This window comes from Epargyreus clarus, unplaced genomic scaffold, assembly GCF_041222505.1.
Source record: "Epargyreus clarus isolate Ecla_fem2 unplaced genomic scaffold, WU_Ecla_fem_2.2 ptg000002l, whole genome shotgun sequence".
In the NCBI taxonomy this organism is placed as follows: Eukaryota; Metazoa; Arthropoda; class Insecta; order Lepidoptera; family Hesperiidae; genus Epargyreus; species Epargyreus clarus.
Genome location: NW_027332210.1, coordinates 1,854,708 through 1,879,498, shown reverse-complemented (window position 1 = coordinate 1,879,498; position 24,791 = coordinate 1,854,708). Strand labels below are relative to the sequence as shown.

Sequence of the window (24,791 nt, the reverse complement as noted above, 5' to 3'; positions counted from 1 at the left end):
AAATATAAAATCATTATTCATAGTAGACGCTATATTATAAAATATTTGCTTTTAAGCTAACAACAATACCCTATTATTAATACACTTTTAAAATCATCAATTTATCAACTGCGTGCATACGAAATTCTATGACGGCGCTCGAAACCAACATTACATTTACGGACCTATTAAGCAATTTTCATAAAATTTGGTACACTAAATGCCCGTCGACATGTATACATGTCAGTACCAAAAATGACCTACACGGCCCATGGACATGCATACATGTCCAAATTTAGCGCCTTGGTATATGGCTTTTTTAAATTACTTACGTATTATCTATGGCTAATACTTTTAATATTTAGTCTGTGAACCTATTTTACCGAATCAACGTATTCCTTCCGTCACTACTCACTATTTATTCTGGGGCCACACTACCGGCTAACGTCAATGCCCATTAGCGCGATAATTATTGCGATAATTTTTAACGCGCTAAAGTAGGTGGCTACACTTGAAATGTCAACGTGAATACCCATCATTGGCGATAAAAACGGCGTTAATTTTATTTGAATGAATCAAGATGGACGTTGACAGAGTTCTGTATTTCATGAGTGTAAATTTTTATTATTTGAATTTTTCATTCTCTTCAAATTGATTCTATAATAACCCATTAGGCTTTCCTTCTTATTTTCATCTCTTCAATAGTTGTTTTAAAGGGTAATAATTCCTTTATCCGTCGCCAAGCATCACTTTGCATTGCATACCACGATTCTTAAAACTTTTGAGTTTCGGATTCCACAAACATCGTTCTGTTTACATACTGCAAACAGAACCATGTTTTTGGAATTAGAGAAACGCAATTACTTTCTCGTTACTCCATAGATATACTGCGTGTAGTAGTAAAACAAATACGTGCGATCTCGTCGCGCCCCCGACGATCACTGAAACACAAATGTAGTGTGGCCGCTTCATCGTGTTAATTCTTGCGTTAGTCTCTTTGATGTACCGCCACTAGAGTTATCGCCTAACGCCAAACGGCATTGTTAATGCCGTTGTCAAATTATCGCGTTAAGTCGTGGCTACACCTACGGTTAACGTACATTATCGCAATAATTAATGGCATTTCTCGTTAGTGTGGCCCCTGCATTAGGCGCATAGGCCTGCATAGGCCAATGATGGGTATTCACGTTGACATTTCAAGTGTAGCCACCTACTTTAGCGCGTTAAAAATTATCGCAATAATTATCGCGCTAATGGGCATTGACGTTAGCCGGTAGTGTGGCCCCAGAATAACGCCAAACGGCATTGTTAATGCCGTTGTCAAATTATCGCGTTAAGTCGTGGCTACACCTACGGTTAACGTACATTATCGCAATAATTAATGGCATTTCTCGTTAGTGTGGCCCCTGCATTAGGCGCATAGGCCTGCATAGGCCAATGATGGGTATTCACGTTGACATTTCAAGTGTAGCCACCTACTTTAGCGCGTTAAAAATTATCGCAATAATTATCGCGCTAATGGGCATTGACGTTAGCCGGTAGTGTGGCCCCAGAATAACGCCAAACGGCATTGTTAATGCCGTTGTCAAATTATCGCGTTAAGTCGTGGCTACACCTACGGTTAACGTACATTATCGCAATAATTAATGGCATTTCTCGTTAGTGTGGCCCCTGCAGTACAAAAAATAAAAAATAAAATTATGACATTTCTATTTAATATTTATATTATACTAGTGACTTGGCGGTAAACGGTGCAAAGTTTTTGGAATATTTTGTGTTTGGTTTTTCGTATAAATTACTGTAGTAGATAGTATTTTTAACCCATATAATATAAAACAACGGTGATATTTGTGTTTTAAGTGATAAAAACAATGATATGAAAACATTGATCTAATGGCTTATTAGTAAGTTCTTTTTTGAATTCTTGACAAATAAAGACATTTTTAGAGAAAATTTACGAATAAATAACTAATGCTGCGTAATTTACATAATAAATAAATAATTATTTCAAATATTTTAGAGACATTTTAGCACGGAGACGTGGCAAAACTTTTTTACGCAACTATTTCAATTCTCAAAACTGGGTACATTTTCTTGTTAGGAGTGAGTAATATTTACTAATCTATGATAATAAATATAAACAATTTTTAAATCGTATATTTTAAACCCATTCGATACATCTGTATAGATACATTCTTTCAAATTATATTTTTATATAATTATAATTTATTTAGTTAAACTGTACTATAACATTTCTAAGTAAACGATGTACTAAAACTATTATCGACAGTTTTGGACATTTTTTACCTTCTGTTCCATTATTTCATTGTCTTTGACAAGCATGCGGATCAATGGGAAAGCCACCATACGTCCCGTTTTTACGGGACAGTCCCTTTTTTCGATGCTTCGTGCCGTTGTCTCCGAAATGAACCGTTGCCATTGTCAATTAAGTAACAGTAAATAGTATAATTGTGAAAAAAAAACATGGGGTGCTCCATTTATCAGTTTTCATAAAGCGCCCCACATTTTTTGCACAATTATACTATTTACTGTTCCTTAAATGATACCTTTATTGAAAAGTATTTTCTACTTTTTAGTTAATTTTATCATAAAAGCGTGTTTTTTATTATTTTTAACTATATTTTTTCAAGTAAAAAGTATTTGACATAAAAAAATCGATGTCCCGTTTTAAGTAAGTAATCATTGGTCACTATATTCCATGGTCAATATTTACGTTTGCGTACACTTGAAACGCAAGGTCAAACACTAGTTGTCTTTTTTTATCACATTGTTCTAATAGCTCTGTCCCTTATAGAACATTTGTCTATGTAGTTAAAGGTAAGTAAATTAAAAAACGTGCATGTGTGCTATCAAAGCAGTTTCGCTCAAGTTTTCTCTTAAGTTAGTGGGCGTATAACGTGTCTAGTATAAAATGTCATTGTATGAAAACCGTTCGGTAAACGGTTTACAACGTAACGGTTTTTTATTGAAATAAATATAGTTGATTTTGTTATTGAAATACGATTGCAAAACCTTATTCTTATAGATAAAATCGTGAGGAATCTATTTCTATCATTCTATTTCGATGAAATTCTATGATTATGCATATTTTCTTTTTAAAACAAGCAAGGAGTCAAATTACATTCACCCAAGCACATTTGTTGTGTTTGTATTGTTACGTTCTAAAATGGCGCGAAACTCGATATAGATACAGGATGCTCTTTTGTTCAAAGCAATATTTTTTTTTATTAGTTTGAGATAAAATGTTACATCCGAATTCAACACCGTACATGGTGTCCGTGGTCTGATGATGGGGCAGGAGCTGCGTGTCGGAACTCCTAAACTATCGAGGACGTACAACGTACCTGGAGTTAGGGCTCTTTGGATTTGTTGTGCAGACTTATAGAATTTATATATATACGTTTTTGTTTCTGTTTCAGAAAATGTAAGCCAATGATGGGCAAATTGCAGGGCCTAGTGGGGTCCGCCTTGTACCCTACAACCCCTGCAATATAACGCCAGGGGGCACAAGGCGGGTAGAAAGTGACCCTACGGTGTACGAGGTGACCAGGAGTGGGCGCTTTCACGTAAGTACTAAAAAAAAACAATCCGATCGTTTCATATTTTTAACAGACTTTGAAAAAGGAGGAGGTTTATCAATTCGTATGTTATTTTTTCTTTTTTTTTAATCTTTTTCCTGTTCCGGGATGTTTTTTCAGGAATAACTTCGTTGTTTATGAACCGATCTTCATGATTTTTTTTGTTGGAAAAAAAGATATTTCCAAGGTGGTCCCATTATTTAATTGCTTTGTAGTGACATAGAAGTCGGTTGTATTTTTTCGTTATTTTTTTTTAAGTCTTGGGCAGTTTTACAAGGACAATATGCCTTCTTCTGTGGTTGTTTTAGCCATGGAGGCCGACATCTACGCCGGTCATCCGACTCCAGTCGCGTCTCCGGGGTCGTCGACGGGGCAGCGAAAGCGGCGCTGCCCAGATGTCGCTGGTGGTTCGGGTCCCCTAAAAAGTCGCCGCTCCCTGCTCAACGACGAGCATATTTTAAAAATTTTAGAAGACTGAGTGAGACTGATGAGAGTGAGTGCGAAGAGGGAGATTTGAACTACTTCGACATCGACGGCGAAACGAAAATATATTTAGCATATCTATAATCACACTAAAATGATAAGCCTAATTAAAAATAAAATATTTATTTATTTGAAAAAGAGTTTTATTTTACTTTCATACAAAAAACTAACTACAGTGATTAGTGGTATAGTCCGCGCCAATCTGCTAGGCCGCTCTGAAGTTCTTGCGAACAGGTGTAGTCATACAATTTGCTATGGCGACGCGATTAATTTCTATATTCAGAGCAGACTAGCAGTTTCACGTGGATTATACTTAATTTAATACAAGGCTAGAAATAATTTATAAAACATTAATGTTGGATAAAAGTTTAATAACACATTTTTATCAAACTGTCAGATTAAACATGAGGAATAAAGCTGCATTATTATTTATTTACATCACCCTATACATTAAAAACTTTATTAAAAAAATAGAAAGATGTATTTTTATTCACGCGCATTAGAAGTTATCCTATATTGACGTGATCAAAAATAAAATAATTTAATAATAATTAATCTTGTTGATTTTGTGATAGTAGCACACATCCAAAAAAAAACCAAAAAGGAACATCAAAAATACTAAATTAGAAAATTCCGAGTTATGACTAGCTAATTACAAATTTACTCGATTTCATTAAATATTATAGATCAATGGTATTATATAACAAATTAATACATTTTTTCTATACAAAAAATATTACATAAAATGTAACATGTTTTCATAAGAGTACTTTTCGCCCATTTAAATGCTATGGTGTCAGTTTTAGAATTATATTAACTTTGACTTACGGGTCGTTCAAGTATTACGTAAGCACTTTTAGGGGGGCGGGGGGTCTTTGCTTTGCTTATCTTGGATGACATAGGGGTAGGGGAGTCTACATGATGATTACGTCATCGGTAGTTTGTTACTTGTTTACACGAATGGCAACCCTCACATTGTCTTTACTTGAAAGTGAAACGCATTTTCGGGGATTCCCGCAAATCATGCATACGTTTAGGCATTTTTAAAATTATAATTATAACATTATAATTATAATATAAAAAAAAAGAATACATCAATTGAAAAATGTTTACGTAAGCATGGGGGAGGGGTAAGAGCTTTTCTTACTTTTGCTGACAAAGGGGATGGGGGAAGGGGGGTAAATAATTGTAATAAATCTGCTTACGTAATACTTGAACGGCCCCTTATGTCCGACAAAATAATTTATTTATTTACATGCCAACAGCAGTACACACAGTACATTATATAATACAGAACTCTCATAACAACAAGGCTTATATGACTGCCAATTATAGGCATGAACATTATTTATTTATAAAGAAATAAATAATTAGAATGGAACAACTCGAACCGTACGCAATCATTATAGTGCTGTAATCATGTTTCTATATAGATACATAGATAAGAAAAGAATACTCACTCCTAACAAGAAAATGTAACCAGTTTTGTCAATTGAAATTGTCACTGTCATCTATTTTCGTGTTTGAAAAATATTTAAAAAATGTAGTTTTTAAATCATTTACGTATGAAACGATATGTCTCCGCATTTTTTCTTCGATATCGTATTTTTGCACCATTTAACTGCACATGCCGGCATCGTTCCGCGTAAATTACACCATGACAGCCATTAAATGGCCGACACATTCGTCGGCCGTTAAAGTCATTTAATGGCTTCCTTCAATTACAAGGCGGTGAGATATCTATACTTATCACAAGATTGTTACAGGCATGGCCCGCGTCTGCGTGGAAACGTTCCTTGGTAAATTTCTGTAGACTACAATTTATTGTCACACTAGTCGACTAGCCAAATAATAGTTAGGTGACTAGTCTGAAAGAACACATGCTTAAATTTTAGCTATACAGACTCCTATAGACACCTGCACATATATCACATCAACCCCAGTTTTTAATAATCTAAATATATATAACTCAAAGGTGACTGACTGACATAGTGATCTATCAACGCACAGCCCAAACCACTGGACGGATCGGGCTGAAATTTGGCATGCACGTAGATGTTATGACGTAGGCATCCGCTAAGAAAGGATTTTGATCAATTCTACCCCCAAGGGAATAAAATAGGGGATGAAAATATTACTTCGTAACGCGAGCGAAGCCGCGGGCAAAAGCTCGTCGATCTATATTTTTAGCTACTAAAGATCGATATTTGACTGTATAATAGTAGTAGAGGAAATTACTGACAGACTGTATCTATTGTAGTAGAAAGAAATTGTTAAATGTCGATTATTCGTTGCCAAAAACGGATACATTGATTATTAACACCGGTCGCTAGTCATACGCGTTCAGTCTTATACTCCGCGCCAACTGTTAGTCCGCTCTGAAGTTGTCGCGAGCAGGTGTAGTCATATAATTTGGTATGGCGACGCGATTCATTTCTATATTCAGAGCGGACTAGTTTACGCGGACTGTACCAACATTGGATCTAGTGCTATCTAGTCTTCTTAGGCTTAGGCGGTTCAGGGCACTGACACCACGGTGTTACACTATGGTCACAGAGTAACTTCACACCTAGGACAGTAAGCGGGAGGCCTTCTATCGTCACACTGTGTGTGCCTTGTAGCGTGTAGGCCACGTCGTGGAGGCCTGTCACGCGGTCCCGTCTCCGTGTAACCTCGCGCTGGTTGAAACACTTGCGCATATCACGTTTACGATACGTTTTGTCGTGGACATGCCTGTAAACATATTTATGATTCATTACATTATTTGATTTATACACTCATCTATTCTTTGTGTAATATAGCATTCGAGCAATTCACGTGTTGGTAGGTGGCTACTGCCGCCCATGAACATCTGTAGTCAACCCCAGATAAGATTAGTCCTACCTGAGGTCACAGATGCGCCGTTACCCTTGAGGACTAAGCTGGTATGCATCAGAAAAGTATATATCCATTAACCTCTCTGACAGATGGATATATCGAGTCTTATTTACATGAATGTAAAAGAACAACAGGTGTAAAGAAATAAAGAAATAGAAAATGTTTTTGGCATTATGAGATTGAATGGTATGTTTATTTAAACAGATCTTTACAACTGGTGCCTCTGCTGTATTACAAATAAAAATTATGAGAAAGTAATACCTTGTCATTTGTACTGAATATACAGGGTGAATTTTTCAGTGACCTTCAGGGCCAAATCCCAAACTATAAGGATTAGCAAAAATGCTGAAATATTCTGTATACCTATCCTGAATATAAACCATTTTAAGAAATCATTTAATACTAGATCCTAATAAAATTAACAGCAGTATAGTAATCATTAAATATTTTTTGGTTTTGGATGTCCATGGTTGGCAACAACCGCTTGATATCATTTGCTTGCATGCACAAAGTTAATAAAACATAATATAATTTAAGCAACACATTTAAACATCAAAGTAGAGTCAGACCGGCTTATTAGATGACTGATAAGATAATATTACACAGGAAAACCATAATGCCCTTAATTCACATATAATATCTTCATAAATTTTCATCATAGCTGTAGTTATGGGTTTATTTTTGTCATTTAATTAGCTAACAAGTAAGCAGTCCACCTGATGGTGACTGCCACCCCTGGACATCTGTAACTGATGGTGACTACATTAAAATTTGAAAACTAAGATTGCCTCATATGTAAGACATTTGATGGCCACCGAATAGATAGAACTGCTTCAGACTAGAAATAGATGTGTCGGTGACACCCTAGTCACATCATACTGAATTTAACACATTTATTATTCTTATTTATTTAATGTTGAAACACCTTAAACTAATATAGATAAGGAGGACTTAATGCCTAATGGCTTTCTCTGCCAGTCAACCCTGGCCGATGGTGACAATATGTGGTAGGCATTTACACTAAAATAAAATAAATTGAGACATATTATACATACAAATATAAAAACATACATACTAATAACAAAAATGAATAAATAATATTATAAGTATAGAAAAAAACTCACTTAAAAGTATTCTGCGTTCCTGTAGTAACATTTTGCCTTATGACCTTCAAGCCAGCTTCCCTCAAGCGAACATAGAATTCGTCATCTTCCAACCCCCATCCCCAATAATTATTCGACATACCCTTAACTAGTTTAAATTGTTCCCGATTTATTAATAATATACCCCCTATGAATGTTTCATAATGATACTTGGGGTGTGTTTGTGGGGATGATATATGTACAGGTCCTATATCGGGGTAGTCATACTTTAAATTGTCGTTAAGGGGTAGTAAATCCACATCGTGCATTGCAATGTACTCATAATCCCTTTCCGTGAACAAAAACCCAACGTTTATTAACGAAGCTCTGTTAAACCTATTATTATCGGTTTGCTGAACAACGAATATATGGAACGGTATGTTTTGTTTGTTTAAAAATTTGTACATATGAGGTACAAATTCTAACAACTCTTCGAATCGGTCCCTGAATGGAACGATTATGGCTAACCGCTTCTTATTTAGCGTTCGTGAGGATATGTGGTGTCTTATAGGCTTAGGTAGTGCTTCTCGTTCTGAAAAAAAAGAAACAAATTATGTTTTGATTATGAAATTTTATGGCATATTCTTAAAGTTGTATCTGATTCAATATAAAATACAATATTATTACATTTTGTAAAGTAATAATTAAGTAACCAATTAAAAACAGCAAAAATAAATTATAATTCAGTTATTTTCATTACAAAAAATAATATACATAGTAGATAGTAGGTATATAATTATCTAATAATTGATCTTGACGTAAAATTATAATCTAGTGTATGCCTAGTAAATTGCTACTTAAAAAAAACATGAATAAATAATAAATGATTTAATATATTTTTATGACAAGCTTTTCTATTTTCTTTGACAAAATGTGTAAGAAATATTTTTAATCATGCTTTCCACTTACCGTTTTGAATAGGTAGGGATGCTAGAAAGCACCCCATGATGAAAGTTAGGCCCAAACAAATAGTGAGACATTTTGACGCGGATATTCTGTAGCCCATTACATTTATAGTTTTATACATTAAACACTGTAGGTATTGATCACTGAGAGATGATAGCACATAATTCCTGTACAATTTTCACGTGTTCATTAATAAATTTAATTATTTCACTACAAAAATAGCGAAAGCAGTTTTCCCTAGATGTCAAAACTTTTATGAATTCTTAAATTGTCTGAATTGTCAGTGTCATTTTGACAAATGTTGTATTAGGTGGGTGGTACACATTCGACAGATATATCACGTTATAAAATATGTAAGAATAAAGTTTTAAATCTTTCTTATAACTGAATTATTTCTAAGCTCAGGTTTCCTTATAGAATAGTAGACTACAAGACGTTAAGGAAATCGTGTAGAACCTTTGGAATGTAGATATTTGTAATAATGTGATTACCACAGGGTTCGTTAAATAACATTGTTCTCGTGTCACGGTCTTTCCATATACATTCATTCCCACTTTTGCTGTTTGTAAGTAAATTGTTAGTAAGACAGAAATATATTCGATGATATCTAAAATAGTTGGAAATGTTCATAAGTGCATGTATTTGTATCCTGTATTGTAACCTGTATTTATTTTTATATAAAAATATTTATGACAGTAATTAATTTTAACACTGCTAACTATCAAAAGCTCCAAAAAATAATTTTGATTTCCACGATTTGAATAAATTCATGAAGTACAATTTGTCCATAATATGCCTCATGCCTGCCATAGCCCTATTATGATTCATGATGCAATGATTTTCAACTCGCTCAGTCGGTCGGAAATAAGTGCTTTAAATTATATAAAAACAGATTTGATACATTATCTTATTGGATTTGAGCAATAAATCGATAAGATTGTGATATGATATCAGATAAGTCGATGGATTATCCACTAAACCACTTTAAGAACCAGTATTTGTTGTTTAAATTAAAATTATTTGACATGAAAATTAACCACTACAATATTTTTCAATATATCCAGTTTTGCTTACCATATATAGAAATATGACTTCTAGTAATGAGTATTGAATAAGTCTATCCATTTTTTGCTTATGAAGGATAGCAATTGGACAAATAATAAAGTTATTATGAAATGTCGATCTGTAGTAGGCAAAACAGTGGATAGACTGATTATTAATAACCGGCGTATACATGCAAGTTGAATTTCACGTTCCAGTATGTTATATAATATAGGAGTAGCAGACGAGCATGCAGTCCACCTGATGGTAAGTGGCTACTGCTGCCCTTTGACATCTGTAATCAACTCCAGATAGGATTAGATATTCGACCACAGATGCGCCGCTACCCCTGAGGACTAAGCTGTAACGCCTCGGAAAAGTCTGTCTTCCTTACCACACCCTCAAAACGGAACACACCAGCGCCTAACACTGCTGTTATTAGGCAGAAATAGGTGTGGCGGTGGTGCCGCAGGAGTCGAACCACAAAGGGTTCTACCACCTTCGAAAAGTTACAATGTTGTAAAGTTAATGCTTTAAATATTAACAAATGCGCTATTTCTTTTCTTAAAATATGTAACCCGGAACATAATCTAACAGAAAAAGTCGTAAAAAGCCAGACATAAATCTGTCAACCTCAATACATAGCTAGGTAGGCTAATTAAGTTTTAAATAGCTTAAACACAGTCGGTACCAGCTTTAACGTTGTTATTAGCTAAATTTGTTTGAATTGCTAATTAATCGTCCTCGAATGGCCTCTACGCACGCTAAAGGAGTTCAGAATAGGTAATGGTTTGCGACTGCAAAATGCGGTTAGCGGTTTCTATAAATAACTAGTTATGTGGATGTGTTGACTTAAATATTAGGCCTTAGGAGTAGTAGCTTCATGTAGAGTTGTAGATACCGATGGGCCATAGTTTTAATCATGTTTTATCATGTTTTAATCATGGCTACATACGTGTTTGTCACTTCAGGCTTATCATAAAATTGGTGAGTAGGTACCTACTTTTCATCATCAAGCTCTTACGGTACTGGACATAGGTATATAAATGATTTCTGTCCCTGTGGTTCCGGGACTAGAATAGTGCTACGGTATCCTCTGCCTGTCGTAAGAGGCGACTAAAGGGGGCTTCCGGGGTTGCGGGCGGCAAGTGTGGGAGCTCGAACCGTCCAGTAAGCGAACCCGGGAAGGACGGCGGTATGTGTGGTCGCATACCGCCGTAAACACTACATGGTGTGGGAGGAGCGGAAACTGCTCCCCCAGGGTAGAGCCCGATAGGGGAATCGCGCTTGGAGGACTCCGGTTGTGTTCCGTCGGAGATCCCGGAGTTCTCCAACAAGCGTTGAGGACGGCCACCGGTGGGGGAGGGGGTGGCTTAGTGCGGTAAAAATGCCACATAACTCGGCGTCACTCCCATGGCGTCGGGTACCTATTGAAGGTTTTCCCCTCATCAACAAAAAAAAGGTCAGTATCTATACCATACTGGGCTATGCACTTAAACATTTTCATTCTATGATGAAACCAAAGCCTAAAAATGGGGTAATAACCGATTCATTACAATTAGTCGCATGATATAGTCGCAAAGTCGCAAGTCGCACACTTTAGATACGTCGGAAGACAGTGGGGTTACAGTATTAATGACCACTAATTATTGAACGGCCCGCGGGCACACTTAGTTTTTGTTATAATTACATTGTTCTACAGTGTAACTGTAATTATCTATGCACTATCTTTAATCTGTGAAACTTTTTAAATTGAAAGGTCTACAGCATAGATTAGTAAAGATACTTCGCCGCCTTGAAATTGAATGAAGCCACAGCTGACTTATTAGTAAGTTCTTTTTTTGAATTATTGACAAATAAAAACATTTTTAGAGAAAATTTACGAATAAATAACTAATACTGCGTAATTTTCATGATAATTAAATAATTTATAATAATAATTTTAGGGACATTTTAGCACGGAGACGTGGCAAATTTTTTTTACACAACTATTTCAATTCTCAAAACTGGGTACATTTAAGAAAATGTACCCTGTACCATAGATTAATAAATATTACTCACTCCTAACAAGAGTTAGGAGTGAGTAATATTTATTAATCTATGGTACAGAATTTCTTTTATTGTTTGAATAAAATCAAAAATATAATTTATTTAAGCCCATCCTTAAGTAATTTCGGATTATTTACTTATTTATATGAGTAAACACATGTATGTGCATAAATATTATTGAATAAATTTATTAAAATAATACCATTTGCTAATTATTTTGAGCAGGCGCCTAAATTCTGTAAATCCCTGTTTAAAATAATAAGCTAACTATTCTCAAAGCATAATCAATGGAATATTAATATAAATTAAAGTAAATAATACAAATTTATGACTTATTTTTATCAATGAATCTATTACTTTTAAACTGTTTTTTCCTATTGATGATTGTCGATTCATCTATTTTACTTTTACTACTGCCATCTATAAACGACGCGCTTAAACGAATGCGAGTTTAGAACGCCAACTTGGTACACATCAGTACCCTTACCATGAGTTTACAAAACATCCCACAATTTTACGTTATGTTTACTCAATTCATTAATCTGTTCCGTTTGCTTTAGTAAACTGAGTAAACGTAAACAATAAGTAAGTGTTCAAGTCATTTTGTCTGCCTTACATGTTCGCTAAAAAGAGAGACAAAACATAAAGCACCATTTTGTCAAATTAGAAATTAAATGTTACTTTGCTGACACTATAGTTCTGATACAATCCACTAGGGGCGCTGATTGGAAATTGTATGGGCAATACGTAAACAAATACCAAAACAGTCATAGTTGTCAAAACGTAAAAACTCGTGGTAAGGGTACAGGACAAATAATTTTAATTACCGTTTTTATTAGTAGTATATCGATGTTAATTACGAATCAAATTCATGCCGCTCATTTTGTGGCGCAAACAAAATATAATGACAACTAAATAGAACCGCTCTCGGCACGAAATGTCAACGATAAATATTAATTTACAATGGTATATAAAGCGCAATTAATTACCTAAACTTTTTATAAGTAATTACACAGTGTGGCTGAATGGCCGAACGGTCGGTCGGCCGGCGGCGTTTAAAAAATTAAAATAAAAACCCGTCAGGTAAGAACCGGGCTTGGAGGTAGTGTTCCGTATGCGGTAAACCTTTTAAATGTGTGTTTTAAATATGTAATTATGTAGTAGCTTATAAATATAAAGTAAGATATGATATCTTCTTTTACGTAGATTTTTATTACATCGAAGAAATAAAGTATTCATCATGCAGTCCATCTGATGGTAAATACTTAGTCACTTCTCCTTGGGCAGATGTAGTAGTATTAGTAGAAGTATTTATCTGTAATCAGAAAGAACAGGAGTTTTACTTGAAGCCAATAAAAAATGTAACACTTCTGAGGATTAAAATGGTTGCATAATAATCGTAGTTAAGACTAGATTCCTACTTAAGGGCAGCCACATGCGTCGCCGAGACGTTCCTACTTACCCGTGAGGACTAAGTTGGAATGTTCTGGATAAGTGAAACTGGATGTTGCCCTTACTATGTTGAAATCGGAAAACGGCAGCCTAACACTGCTGTTATTAGGCAGAAAAAGGTGCGTCGGTGGTGACTCCAGAGTTCTAAGGGTTTCACAAAGGGTGTCCATGTCAATAAAATAAAATGTCCATAAATTAATTTAGACTTAATTGTGACGACCCGCGTGGGGGAGCGGCCACCATACCGGTCTGACGCGCAAAGGGTCCCGGGTTCGATCCCTGGCCAGACAGATATCTAAATGATGAATTTAGATTTCTGTTTCTGGGTCTGGGTGTTTGTGTATTTGTCTATGTGTGTGTCCATGTCACCCACGACACAGGGAATCCTAGTGTGGGGCTGTGAGTATAGAAAGTTTTTTTAAAATTATTTTTTAGGGCTGCATTATTTCAATATGACGCGGAACCCAACGTTCCGTTCCACGCAGCAATACATCAACGTCCCTTCAGAGATAAGTCCGCTAAATACCTACTTTCAGCGTTTGCCCTACGTCTCAGTTATACGTAATTAAGAATAAGTAGTAAAACTAGTGTTGTGGCGTCCGTTTGTTTATTTTTCAAACAATAATTGACGGTTTCGAAACGCCGGGAGTAATTAAGAAACAAACAGTATAGCTAAGTTGGGATGTTATTTATATGTAGCTCGGAGCGTATGTATAATGAAGTTTTGTAGCATCAGTAGTCCCACTGCTGGGGTCTTTGAATTAATATATATATATATATATATATATATATATATATATATATATATATATATATATATATATATATATATAGGAGTAGCAGACGAGCATGCAGTCCACCTGATGGTAAGTGGGATAGGATTAGATATTCCTACCTGAGGTCGGCCACAGATGCGCCGCTAACCTTAAGGTCTAAGCTGGAACGCCTCGGAAAAGTATGTCTCCCTTACCACACCCTTCAAACCGGAACACAGCAGCGCCTAACACTGCTGTTATTAGGTAGCATCTGTGGACATGCTCGTCTGCTACTCTTATATTATAAAAAAAAAAAACATAATTAAAAAAAATCAAAGGTAGGATTGACTAGGATTCGAACCTTGGATCACTAGGTTTTCACAGTTATTTACTCGTATCTAGAGTTATTTTGTTCTTATTAGTGATCGAAGGTTATTTCCCCTAAAATCTTAAGAAGACACTTTACCTTGGTAGATACTAGATGTCGCTAGTTACATCAAGTTACGAACTTTCGTTCGACAGATTATTTGTAAGGTTGCTAAAGAAGTTTGTAAGGAAATGCACACATTGTTGTTGTCTTGTCTTAACTAACTAAAAACACTCTAGGTATAGTCCGCGTAAAACTGCTAGTCCGCTCTAAATATAGAAATGAATTGCGTCGCCATAGTAAATTGTGAGACTACACCTCCTCGCAACAACTTAAGAGCGGACTAGCAGTTTGGCGCGGATTCAACTTTAACTGGTGTGTTTTTTTATTTAGTTTTCCAGGCTGGCTAGGTGTCATCGGCTTTGACTCATGACTCCTATTCTTTTAGGACTTGGTTACATACATACGCCCTGGTGTGTATAAGACATCAGTAACTGCATATTTTGAGTCGTAGTTTATTTTACTGATAAGCCTATTGGAAGCAGTGATAGCCTAGTGGTTAAGAATCTCGCCTCTCGATCGTTCAAATCCCAGGCACCTCTGATTTTTCGAAATTATGTGCGTATTAGAAATTAATTATCACTTGTTAAAACGGCGAAGGAAAACATCGCCAGCGTGCTATATGGCCTAATCCTTCCCATTCTGTGAGGAGACCCGTGCCCAGCAGTGGGACAATAATGGGTTGCTGATGACCATGAGTAAATTCCAAATGTCCAAGGGCGGCGGTGACCTTAGTTGGACTATGTTGTTGTTGTGCTTATTTGCTACTTCTGTCTTATAAAAAAAATCTGTGATATTTCTAAAACCGTTGTACCAATTACTTCTTATTAGATAATTGTAATAGGTTCCTGTAGTTCCGGGACCAGAATAGGGCTACGGTATCCCCTGCCTGTGGTAAGAGGCGACTAAAAGGGGCTTCCGGGGTTGCGGGTGGCAAGAGTGGGAGCTCGAACCGCTCGGACAGCGACCCCAGGAAGGACGGCGGTATGTGTGGTCGCATACCGTTGTGCACACCAGACGGTGTGGCGAGCACCATGCTCGCCTGGGCGGAGCCCAATGGGGCAACGCGCTAAGAGGACTCCGGTTGCGTTCCTCTGGAGATCCCGGAGTCCTCTAAGCAGCGCCGAGGACGGCCACCAGGGTGGTTTTAGTGCGGTAAGAATCCCACATAACCCCGTGCCGCTCCCACGGCACAGGGTACCTTTGAAGGTTCCCCCTCGTAAACAAAAAAAAACAAAAAAGATAATTGTAATAAATACACAAATACAAAATCTTTATTTGTAGAATATGGTATAGGTATACATGTTGTTATACCAATTACTTCTTATTAGATAATTGTAATAAGTACACAAATACAAAATCTTTATTTGTAGAATATGGTATAGGTATACATGTTGTTATACCAATTACTTCTTATTAGATAATCTTAATAAGTAAACAAATACAAATACAAAAATCTTTATTTGTAGAATAAGGTGTAGGTATTCATTGGTGTTATACCTAGTCAAGAATTTTCGGTCATTCTGCCATAAATGACCTTAGTGAATGATGATGAAACTTAGTCGCAAATTCCTAATAATAATGAGCAATTACGTAAGTAGCAACACCGGGAGCGGGACCGCCCGCGTCGCACAACCAACACGTATTGTTACGTTTTATGATCGGTTCCGCTAGGGATGGGACACAGAGAGTGGAGAATCGATAAATTTAACGTGAGACTTTTTGTGTACGGTACCCTTAGTATGAGTTTTTACGGTTTGACAATAATGACTGTTTTTGTTTTTGTTTACGTATTTCCTATATGTTTCCAATCAGTTCTGATACAATCCGCTAGGGGCGCCGATTGGAAATGTATGCGCAAATGCTCATACTAAGGGTACAGTACCCTTAGTATGTTTTTATGTTGCGACGGTTCAAGGGGGCGCTGTATGAGCGAAAACGTGGTGATCGTTTTAAACACAAACGTAAAAACTCATACTGAGGGGAGGTATCGGGGCCCCTGGGCAGGCAAGAATTTGGGGCCCTATTGGAAAGTAATAAGATAACATAAAAACCTGATCAAGTTATCGTTACTTATAACTAAATAGATATTATGAAAAGTCCAACATAATATGTGACAATAGATTTAAATTTGTATTTTTAGCTAATGAATCACACTTCAAATTAGAAATTTTGGATGTATTTCATAGTAGATACGTGTATAGACTGTATAGTAAGCGAATATATTGGTATTTAGTGGGTCCCTTAAGAATTGATTTCTTTTTTATTATACAGGAGTAGCAGACGAGCATGCAGTCCACCTGATGGTAAGTGGCAACTGCCGCCTATGGACATCTATAATCAACCCCAGATAGGACCAGAAATTCCTACCTGTACCCCTAGTATGAGTTTTAAAATGTGCACTTGCGAGATCGAGCCGAGTGCTCGGGTCGTTGGTCCGAATCCAATGCATTGGTAGTATAAGTTGTCGGAAATGCACAAACGAGCAATCGCAACTCGTTGACCAGGCGCTCGTTGACGATGAATGTTTTGTCACCTTCATACGTACGCAAAAAAGTGAGACGAATATAATCCGCCATTTTGACCATCTTGACTTTTCATGGAACGTTTGAGGCCTTTTTTTTCTTTTTACCGCGCTAAATATTGATCAACATCCTATAAACATAATGCCAAAGCAAATAATATGACATATATTTAAAGAAAATTTAAAAGATATATAAAGTACTTTATATAATTTACAAAAAAGAAATTAACGACGCTTTGCTATTAATATAAATATTTATTTTAAATTTATCACTACCATAAAGATAATAAACTTCTTTGTCGTTGGGATTGACAGTTTGACTGTCATGTATTGTTTATTAAAAAACTTTTTAAGTGTCAGTGTTTATCATCTTTCATAGTTTTTGTATACTTTTAAAATAAAAAACAATAAAAAGTCTAAGAGAATATTATAACCACTACGTTTTAAAAAGGTGCTACTCAATAAAAGTATAAAGTTGTACTTTGTTGAAGTTGAAGTTCTACGAGTAGTTGTGTTGTGTAAGTTTAAATAATGCTGGAATTCATAAAATCGAGTACCGAGTAGAGAGGTGAGTACGATCATATTTTCTACGTATGTATATGTGAAACGTTTCTTTATACTTTCATTACATTAGCCCCACGTAATTATGCCTTTTGTTTTTAGACACGTCAGTTTAAATAAACCAGCTGCTGGCCCCGAATTTATAGGCCGGTGTGGAACATATTGGCGTTAAAATTGCATGTGCACTACTCACATTAAAAGATAACAAGTGGATTGTAAAAAGGTAAAAAATCAATCTATTTTTATTTATATTATAAATATTTACATGTTTTTACTTAATAAATAAATTTGAAACACAAATGATGTTGACTGAAACATTTCTTATTTTATTAAACAGAGATGATAATTAATATGTATTTGCATATCCTTTGATTCTGTTTATTGTTTCCTACATAACTTTTTAACTGGTTTACATGTTTTTCTTTTATAATGTTAATACATTTTAGTTGTATAAAAAAAGATATAAAATATGTTTCTAAAGTTTCAAAATTAATATTTTAATTATACTGTATAGATTGACAGTTATATTAATACATAAGTCCCAATAGGGTATGCAAACAATATGTTACAATACATCAATCAGTTAGGAAGCAGTCAAATTCAGAGTAGTATATAAATTATTTGTTTTATTGTTTATTTAATTATTCAAAACATTTCATCCCCATAAGTAGACTTTATAGTCTTCCTTGCCACAGTCATACAATAACAAACACTTATAAATTGTAATACTCCCTGGAATAAGCTTACTAATTATTTTTTACTCTGTTTTAGTGGAACTTGTCATCCCCAACGGCATGCTGAAATTTTTGCCTTCAAAAGCTGCATCCAGAATTTAAACCCCACCAGTTGCAGTTCAAGGCATGTCAGGCAGTTGTCTCCCACCTTTGGACTCACAAGGGAATTGTCACATTTGAAAAAGAGGATAGCATATAATGTATCTATACTAAATGTCTACTTCAAATATCATTCATAGAAATAATGTATTATAAATTATTATTAGCTACCTTGTAATAATGTCATTAATTATAAATGTTTACTTAAATATAATATTAATGGAATGAATACTTTAAATGAATACTTTAAAAGTAATATAATGTTTATACAAAAATATTATGTTATATTTTTGCCAATTTAACTACCTGCAACTTGTATTATAATAAGACATAGTTATAATAAAAGATTAATTCAATCTGTAGCCTAACAAGAAAATAAATTAATTAAAAAACAAGAACTTGCATTATTTATTACAATTTATTAAATATTTTTATTACAAAATTTACAATATACAAGATAATGCAACAAAATATGACGATAATGTGTTAGTATTTTATGGAATGTACCATGGCAGTTTCATAATTTGGGGGAAAGGATTCGAAATTAAAGTAGAATATTATTCTTAATTATTATTTTATTTAAAGGCGTCTGAGTCTGAATTGAATTGAACTATAAGTCCTATACAAATACACATGGACTTAACACTAGAAATGCATTAATGACCTTCATATTTTGATGGAATTTGCCAAAAATTTTAAACTGATTCTTTCTATAGGTAGATGTAAAATAGTAGCTGTATTATTCAAGGGGGTACTCTGCCATGTAGTAGACATCCTGGACACAACAGGGAAGGCTCATCAGATGCCCATTATACCTACACTTCATAGCTGCATTATCTGAAAAATAAAATATAGATATAATACTTATTTAACATTGATTTTATGAATTAAAATAACTCTCAAACAAATGTATCATTAAATTCCACTTCACTTAATTTGTTGTTGAATGCTAGTATTCTACTTAAATAATATATTTTGGTCTGTTTTTACTAATTACTTTATATTCAAAGACAATGGTCACCAATTGTACCTTAGGTTATTTTCCAATGTTGTATTTGTTACTTTTAATTTGGTGTTCAACAGTTTTGTATTCTATTGTAACGGCTTCAAGGAAATCAAATGTTACTTTTTAAATTATACTGAGTAGTTAGATAAATCAAGGGATTATAAATAGAAATATAAACCGGTAGCCTTTAAAACCTTTGTAACTTGAAGGCTTAGTCTTCTTTGATAGGTGAGTAATTAGGGACCCAAATAACACTCTGGTAGTATGGTAACATGGAACATATCCAAGTGTTTGCACTTTGTAATAAATAAATTACCATTTAATATATAACACCGATGATAATGTACCTAACGTATAACTTATAATTTCTCTTTACTTGCCTTAGTCACTAGCGTCATCCTTGGTAAGCTTTTGAGGTTGGTATTTTCCACGGCACAAAAGTAGTAGTTTCCCTCTATAAGAAGCACAATAATCAAACTTCTTAGAATGCCTGGTTTGCTTGAATTTGGTTGTAATCCGGGTAATATGACATAAGTTTAGTACGATGCACTAAATCGTTCACTTTCACGACAGTGAGCGTATACACAGCCTCCTTTATAATTCTCTAAGCATAATATGACCTCACAACATAATTTTTCAACACGATTTATTAAATTTATTTAGTTTTTTTTCAATCACAACACAACTCACGGTTTAAAAGCTACCGAGTTCAACATTTGCTCGTAAACGACGTCCGAGTCGAAAATGACGTCATTTTACTTTGTAAGAAATGTCAAATGTGCAACTTATACTACCATACCACTCTTTATCGACCGTTTACGAGTTCGCCTTACTCGGTCAAGCGAGTCCGAGCTCGTAAACGGTTGAAATATAAAACTCATACTGCCATATTTTAGTTCCAACAAATTCCGCTAGAGGCGCTGCTAGGAGATGTATGGGCGAGCTCGTTAACGAGCAGCGAGTCGCGGAAACGTTAAAAACTCATACTAAGGGTACTGAGGTCGGCAACAGATGCGCCGCTACCCCTGAGGCCTAAGCTGGAACGCCTCGGAAAAGTATGTCTCCCTTACCACACCCTTCAAAACGGAACACAGCAGCGCTTAACACTGCTATTATTAGGCAGAAATAGGTGTGGCGGTAGTGCCGCCGGAGTCGAACCAGAAAGGTTTCTACCACCTTTTAAAGGCCTTATTGAAAAGTAATTAAAAGAACATGTAATCAGCAGATTCCCACCAGAGACCAGTTCAGATTACGTTATCTTTATTTATAAACTAAATAGATTGTGACAAAAGCTTTAAATTTGAATTTTTAATTAATGAGTCACATTTCAAATTAGAAATTTTGGCCGTATTTCTTAGTAGATACGTGTCGAGTAAGCGAATATGCTTGCTGCTCTTTTAGGGCTCCGCTGAGAACAGAATTTATAATTTGAATGACTTACCTGGGATTGAACCCGGAATTCTCTGTACTCCTCGATTGCCGCACCACATACGTAAAAAATATTATGTAGAGTCGATAATTCCCGATCAGATTTTATCGATAAATCGGCGGTAGTGTGACGTCACGCCTCATTAAAATGCATGCCTCTGTTGTTTGGTATATTTCTGGCAATAAAACCAATGGGTTCCTTTGGTTTGTCAAGAACAATGTCCTCTGTATTGCATCTATATCTCATAACTGATTTAATGTCACTAAACGAAAGTACCTTTCGTGGTTGGAGTACGGTCCCGACGTCACACCTGTTTTTGTTTTTTAGGTAATAGTGTAGCACTGCTGTATTTTAATGTAAAAAGTAGAGTAAAAATATTTTATTTAAAATATGGACAATACTGGGGAACGGGACGTTTAAGAGCTTTGAATATTTTGACGGCCGCTTTTTTATAATATAGGAGAAGCAGACGAGCATGAGCATGAGCACGAGATGAGTAGTCACTTACCATCAGAAGGACTTCTGATGGTAAGTGACTACTGCCGCCCATGGACATCTGCAATTAACCCCAGATAAGATTAGATATTTGTACCTGAGGTCGGTCACAATTGCGTCGCTACGTCTGAGGTGTAAGCTGGAACGCCTCGGAAAAGTCTGTCTCCCTTACCACACCCATTAAACCATAAAGCAGCTGCGTTTAACACTGCTGTTATGAGGCAGAAATAGGTGTGACGGTGATGCCTTCAAAATAAACTCATAAAAATATACATTTGCCTTCATAAAACTCCCATTTTAAGTCCGTAGGTATGTCGAAATACAACATTAACATGAGAATTGTTTCGGTACCCAAAACATGTTTGATCAATAACAACAAATACCTATTTCAACATATATAAAGCTACATTATCCCACAAATACGCCATTTAGAAACGTCTTTCGCAACGGGCCGGTTTATGACACAAACTGCCTATATATTAAATGTTAAGTTAAATAAATCTAATATACGTGAAGGAATTACGGATTCCTGGGAAGTAATTCTACTAAGCACTTTGGTTTGATCAGGCATAGGCTACGGGCGTTCGAATAAAAATAAAATTGTTTAGATTAGTTAATTTTGGACAATTCCCAAATGACAAAGTTGTTATTAATCCTACCTAATGTTTTAGGGATTGTGGTTTAGCAATAAACAATTACCTAGCTATAAGAACTATATTGAGAGTGTTTTGTAAGAGTCCCCACAGATCTAAAACAAACAACTAACTAAAACTAACTAAAATAAATAGTAAACATTTTTTAATAATATACATGCAAAGAATAAGTGGCTACTGCCGTTTATGGACATCGGACCCAATCTCAGATATAATAGTATTGTTAGCCCTTGAGAAGTAAGTTAGAACGTCTGAAATTTGTGTTCACAACCTTCAGATCTTTAAATCGAACAGCGGCGCTAGCTGAAGCCGCTTAGAAATGATTTCCCACTCCTGAAGGCTAAAATGGTCATATAGGTAGTCTCAGTCAGCGAATAGGTCAAATAGGTTTTGCGGTAAAAACTGCCTTAGTGGAACTTTTATTTTGCTACAGGTAAAAGTATACTTACTTATTCACCTACTACGGAAGTATACCTACTTTTGAAGAAAAAACCTCTATGTCTGAGAGGACAAAAGTTCTAAAAGGTATGTGAAGTCTACCAAATCACACTTGGCCAGCGCAATAGACTGTGGCCTAAACTGTCACTCGGAGAGTAAATCCGTGCCCAGAAGTCGGACAGCAATGGGTTGACGATGTTGTTTCAGCAACCGTACAGTAAAGTATTAAAACAACTTTAAATCAAGATTCTAGGCTAGATGGATACGTTATTAGTAGAATAGGACCCCGTCGTGTGAATCAGTAAGATGGGTATTTTCCTATTGGTCAATGGTTTTATATGTTTTTATATATCTACTAACACGTACGTGTGTTGTATAAATATGACCTGCAATGTATTTTTCCTTAAAATTTGTTTATTCCTTTATATAGGTAATACAAAATATAACGACACTATGCACCTTTTTTGTGACGGGGTGGTAAACTTTTAAAAATCTTTGGACACATAAAGAAAAAGCAAAACAATATATACGCGTCGAATATCTCCCTTCTTTGAAAAATCGGTTAAAAAATACTTGCGGCCGTGGTTACTGTGGGATTTTTGGCCATTAAAACCCTCTCGGTGGTCTTCACAGCACTATATTAAGAGCTTCGGGATTTCCTCCGGAATACAACCTGAGTCCTCTAAGCGCGGTGACCCTGTTGAACTCTCTGCGGGAGAGTTTGGGAGAGCTCTACGCCCATCCCACTCCTAATGCCTATTTACCTATATGATAAAACAACGCATGTGTGATTGGCTTCTGATAGGGCTCCTGTTACATAAGTAAAGCTGTGCGCAATGATTGTACAAGCAGATAGATTGCATATGGGTCAGACAGGTAGGTACTTCAATATTATGAAAAAAATATTATTTATATATAAATAATTTATTTTAAAACATTGTCATATGAATAAAATACAATATTAATCTAATAACAAAAGTACGAAAATAATATATAAAACAGGTTTTAAAATGGATTTATCATAAATAATTAATTATTATATCTAAATAAATAAATAAGCTTCATCTAAATTGTTATCCTTAAATTACTCGTAATTGTTAGATATAAACCACTATATCATAGATAATTACATCTAAGCGTAGACAAAAACAGAATTTGACAAAAATAACGGACCACTTTAAAAAAAAATCATTCGTTGTTTAACAGATAAAAAAAAAATTTCGAAATTGGCAAACGAACTGTAAAATTCTTTCTACAGAATAAAAAAGGGTTAATTATAGATCTACCGTTAAGCCTATGGTCATTTTTAAGCTGTTTGTCAAATCTCAAAACAATACAGATTAAAAAGCTCAAAATAATGTCATTAATCTAACGTTTTTGAGTATCGGTTCTCTTTGGCACCGTTTTAAGTTTTCAAAAGATTTTGGGATGAATATACACACCTATAACAAAAAGTTTACCGTATGTAATTAGTTTAAGCTTTTAAGCAGGTGGGTTTAAGCTTTTAAACAGCTTCAAAAAGCTTAACTAAAAAGTAAACAGATTTAAAAGAGCTTGTAATTTTTTTATATAGACGTGGTCTTTTATGGAAATACCTATATTTTAAATTAATTATGAGCTTTTCAGGATTTTTAATAAGAAGATATTTAGATCTAAGTACCCTTTTATACCTATTATAGAAGTACCAGACGAGGATACAGTTAACCAGATGGTAAGTAGCCATGCCATCCATGGACATTTATAATCAACCCCAGATAGGATAAGAATCCCATCAGAGGTCGCTCACAGATGCGTTGCTACCTTTTAGACTAAGTTGGAACTGATATAAATGAGGAAATCTATAATCAACTCGAGATAAAATTAGAGTCTTAACTGAGATCGGCCACAGACGCGTGCTTCTCTTAAGGACTAAGTTAGAACCCTTCGTATGAATAACCATTCCTTACCGGACCCTTCAAACCAGAATTCAAAACGCTTCGCTATTGTTATAAGGTTTTGATATCCATTATCACTGCTGTAAGGCAAAAATAAATTCGTCTAAATTGTGAGAGATACATAGGACACATTTTTAAGCATTCGGTGTTCTTTTTTCTGATATTTCTGTCGTTATATTCATTAGGAAGCAGGTAACCTAGTGGTTGA

General features: G+C 35.2%; 1 protein-coding gene and 2 long non-coding RNA genes across 3 annotated transcripts; 1 reads left to right on the top strand and 2 right to left on the bottom strand.

The window, feature by feature from the left end:
• Window positions 1-4,168: 4,168 nt before the first annotated feature.
• Window positions 4,169-9,256, bottom strand: LOC140745882 (beta-1,4-galactosyltransferase 7). The gene is made up of 3 exons (XM_073077816.1): window positions 8,990-9,256; window positions 8,063-8,612; window positions 4,169-6,794 (listed from the first exon to the last, which is right to left on the bottom strand). The coding sequence occupies exons 1-3, from the start codon at window positions 9,105-9,107 to the stop codon at window positions 6,551-6,553; spliced, it is 912 nt and encodes a 303-aa protein (XP_072933917.1). The 5' UTR covers window positions 9,108-9,256; the 3' UTR covers window positions 4,169-6,550.
• An 8,483-nt stretch (window positions 9,257-17,739) lies between these two features.
• LOC140745893 (uncharacterized) lies at window positions 17,740-18,944 on the top strand. The gene is made up of 3 exons (XR_012102715.1): window positions 17,740-17,802; window positions 17,898-18,018; window positions 18,567-18,944. It is a non-coding gene; the product is annotated as an uncharacterized LOC140745893 (long non-coding RNA).
• A 241-nt stretch (window positions 18,945-19,185) lies between these two features.
• LOC140745889 (uncharacterized) lies at window positions 19,186-20,628 on the bottom strand. The gene is made up of 2 exons (XR_012102714.1): window positions 20,015-20,628; window positions 19,186-19,465 (listed from the first exon to the last, which is right to left on the bottom strand). It is a non-coding gene; the product is annotated as an uncharacterized LOC140745889 (long non-coding RNA).
• Window positions 20,629-24,791: the final 4,163 nt, after the last annotated feature.

Bases quoted from the DNA above. Each gene is read 5' to 3' on its own strand.
- LOC140745882 (XM_073077816.1), bottom strand. From the start codon at position 9,107: ATGTATAAAACTATAAATGTAATGGGCTACAGAATATCCGCGTCAAAA. The intron at 8,613-8,989 runs GTAAGTGGAAAG...CTTTTTTTTCAG, and splicing joins ATCCCTACCTATTCAAAACG to AACGAGAAGCACTACCTAAG. The intron at 6,795-8,062 runs GTGAGTTTTTTT...ATATGTTTACAG, and splicing joins GGAACGCAGAATACTTTTAA to GCATGTCCACGACAAAACGT.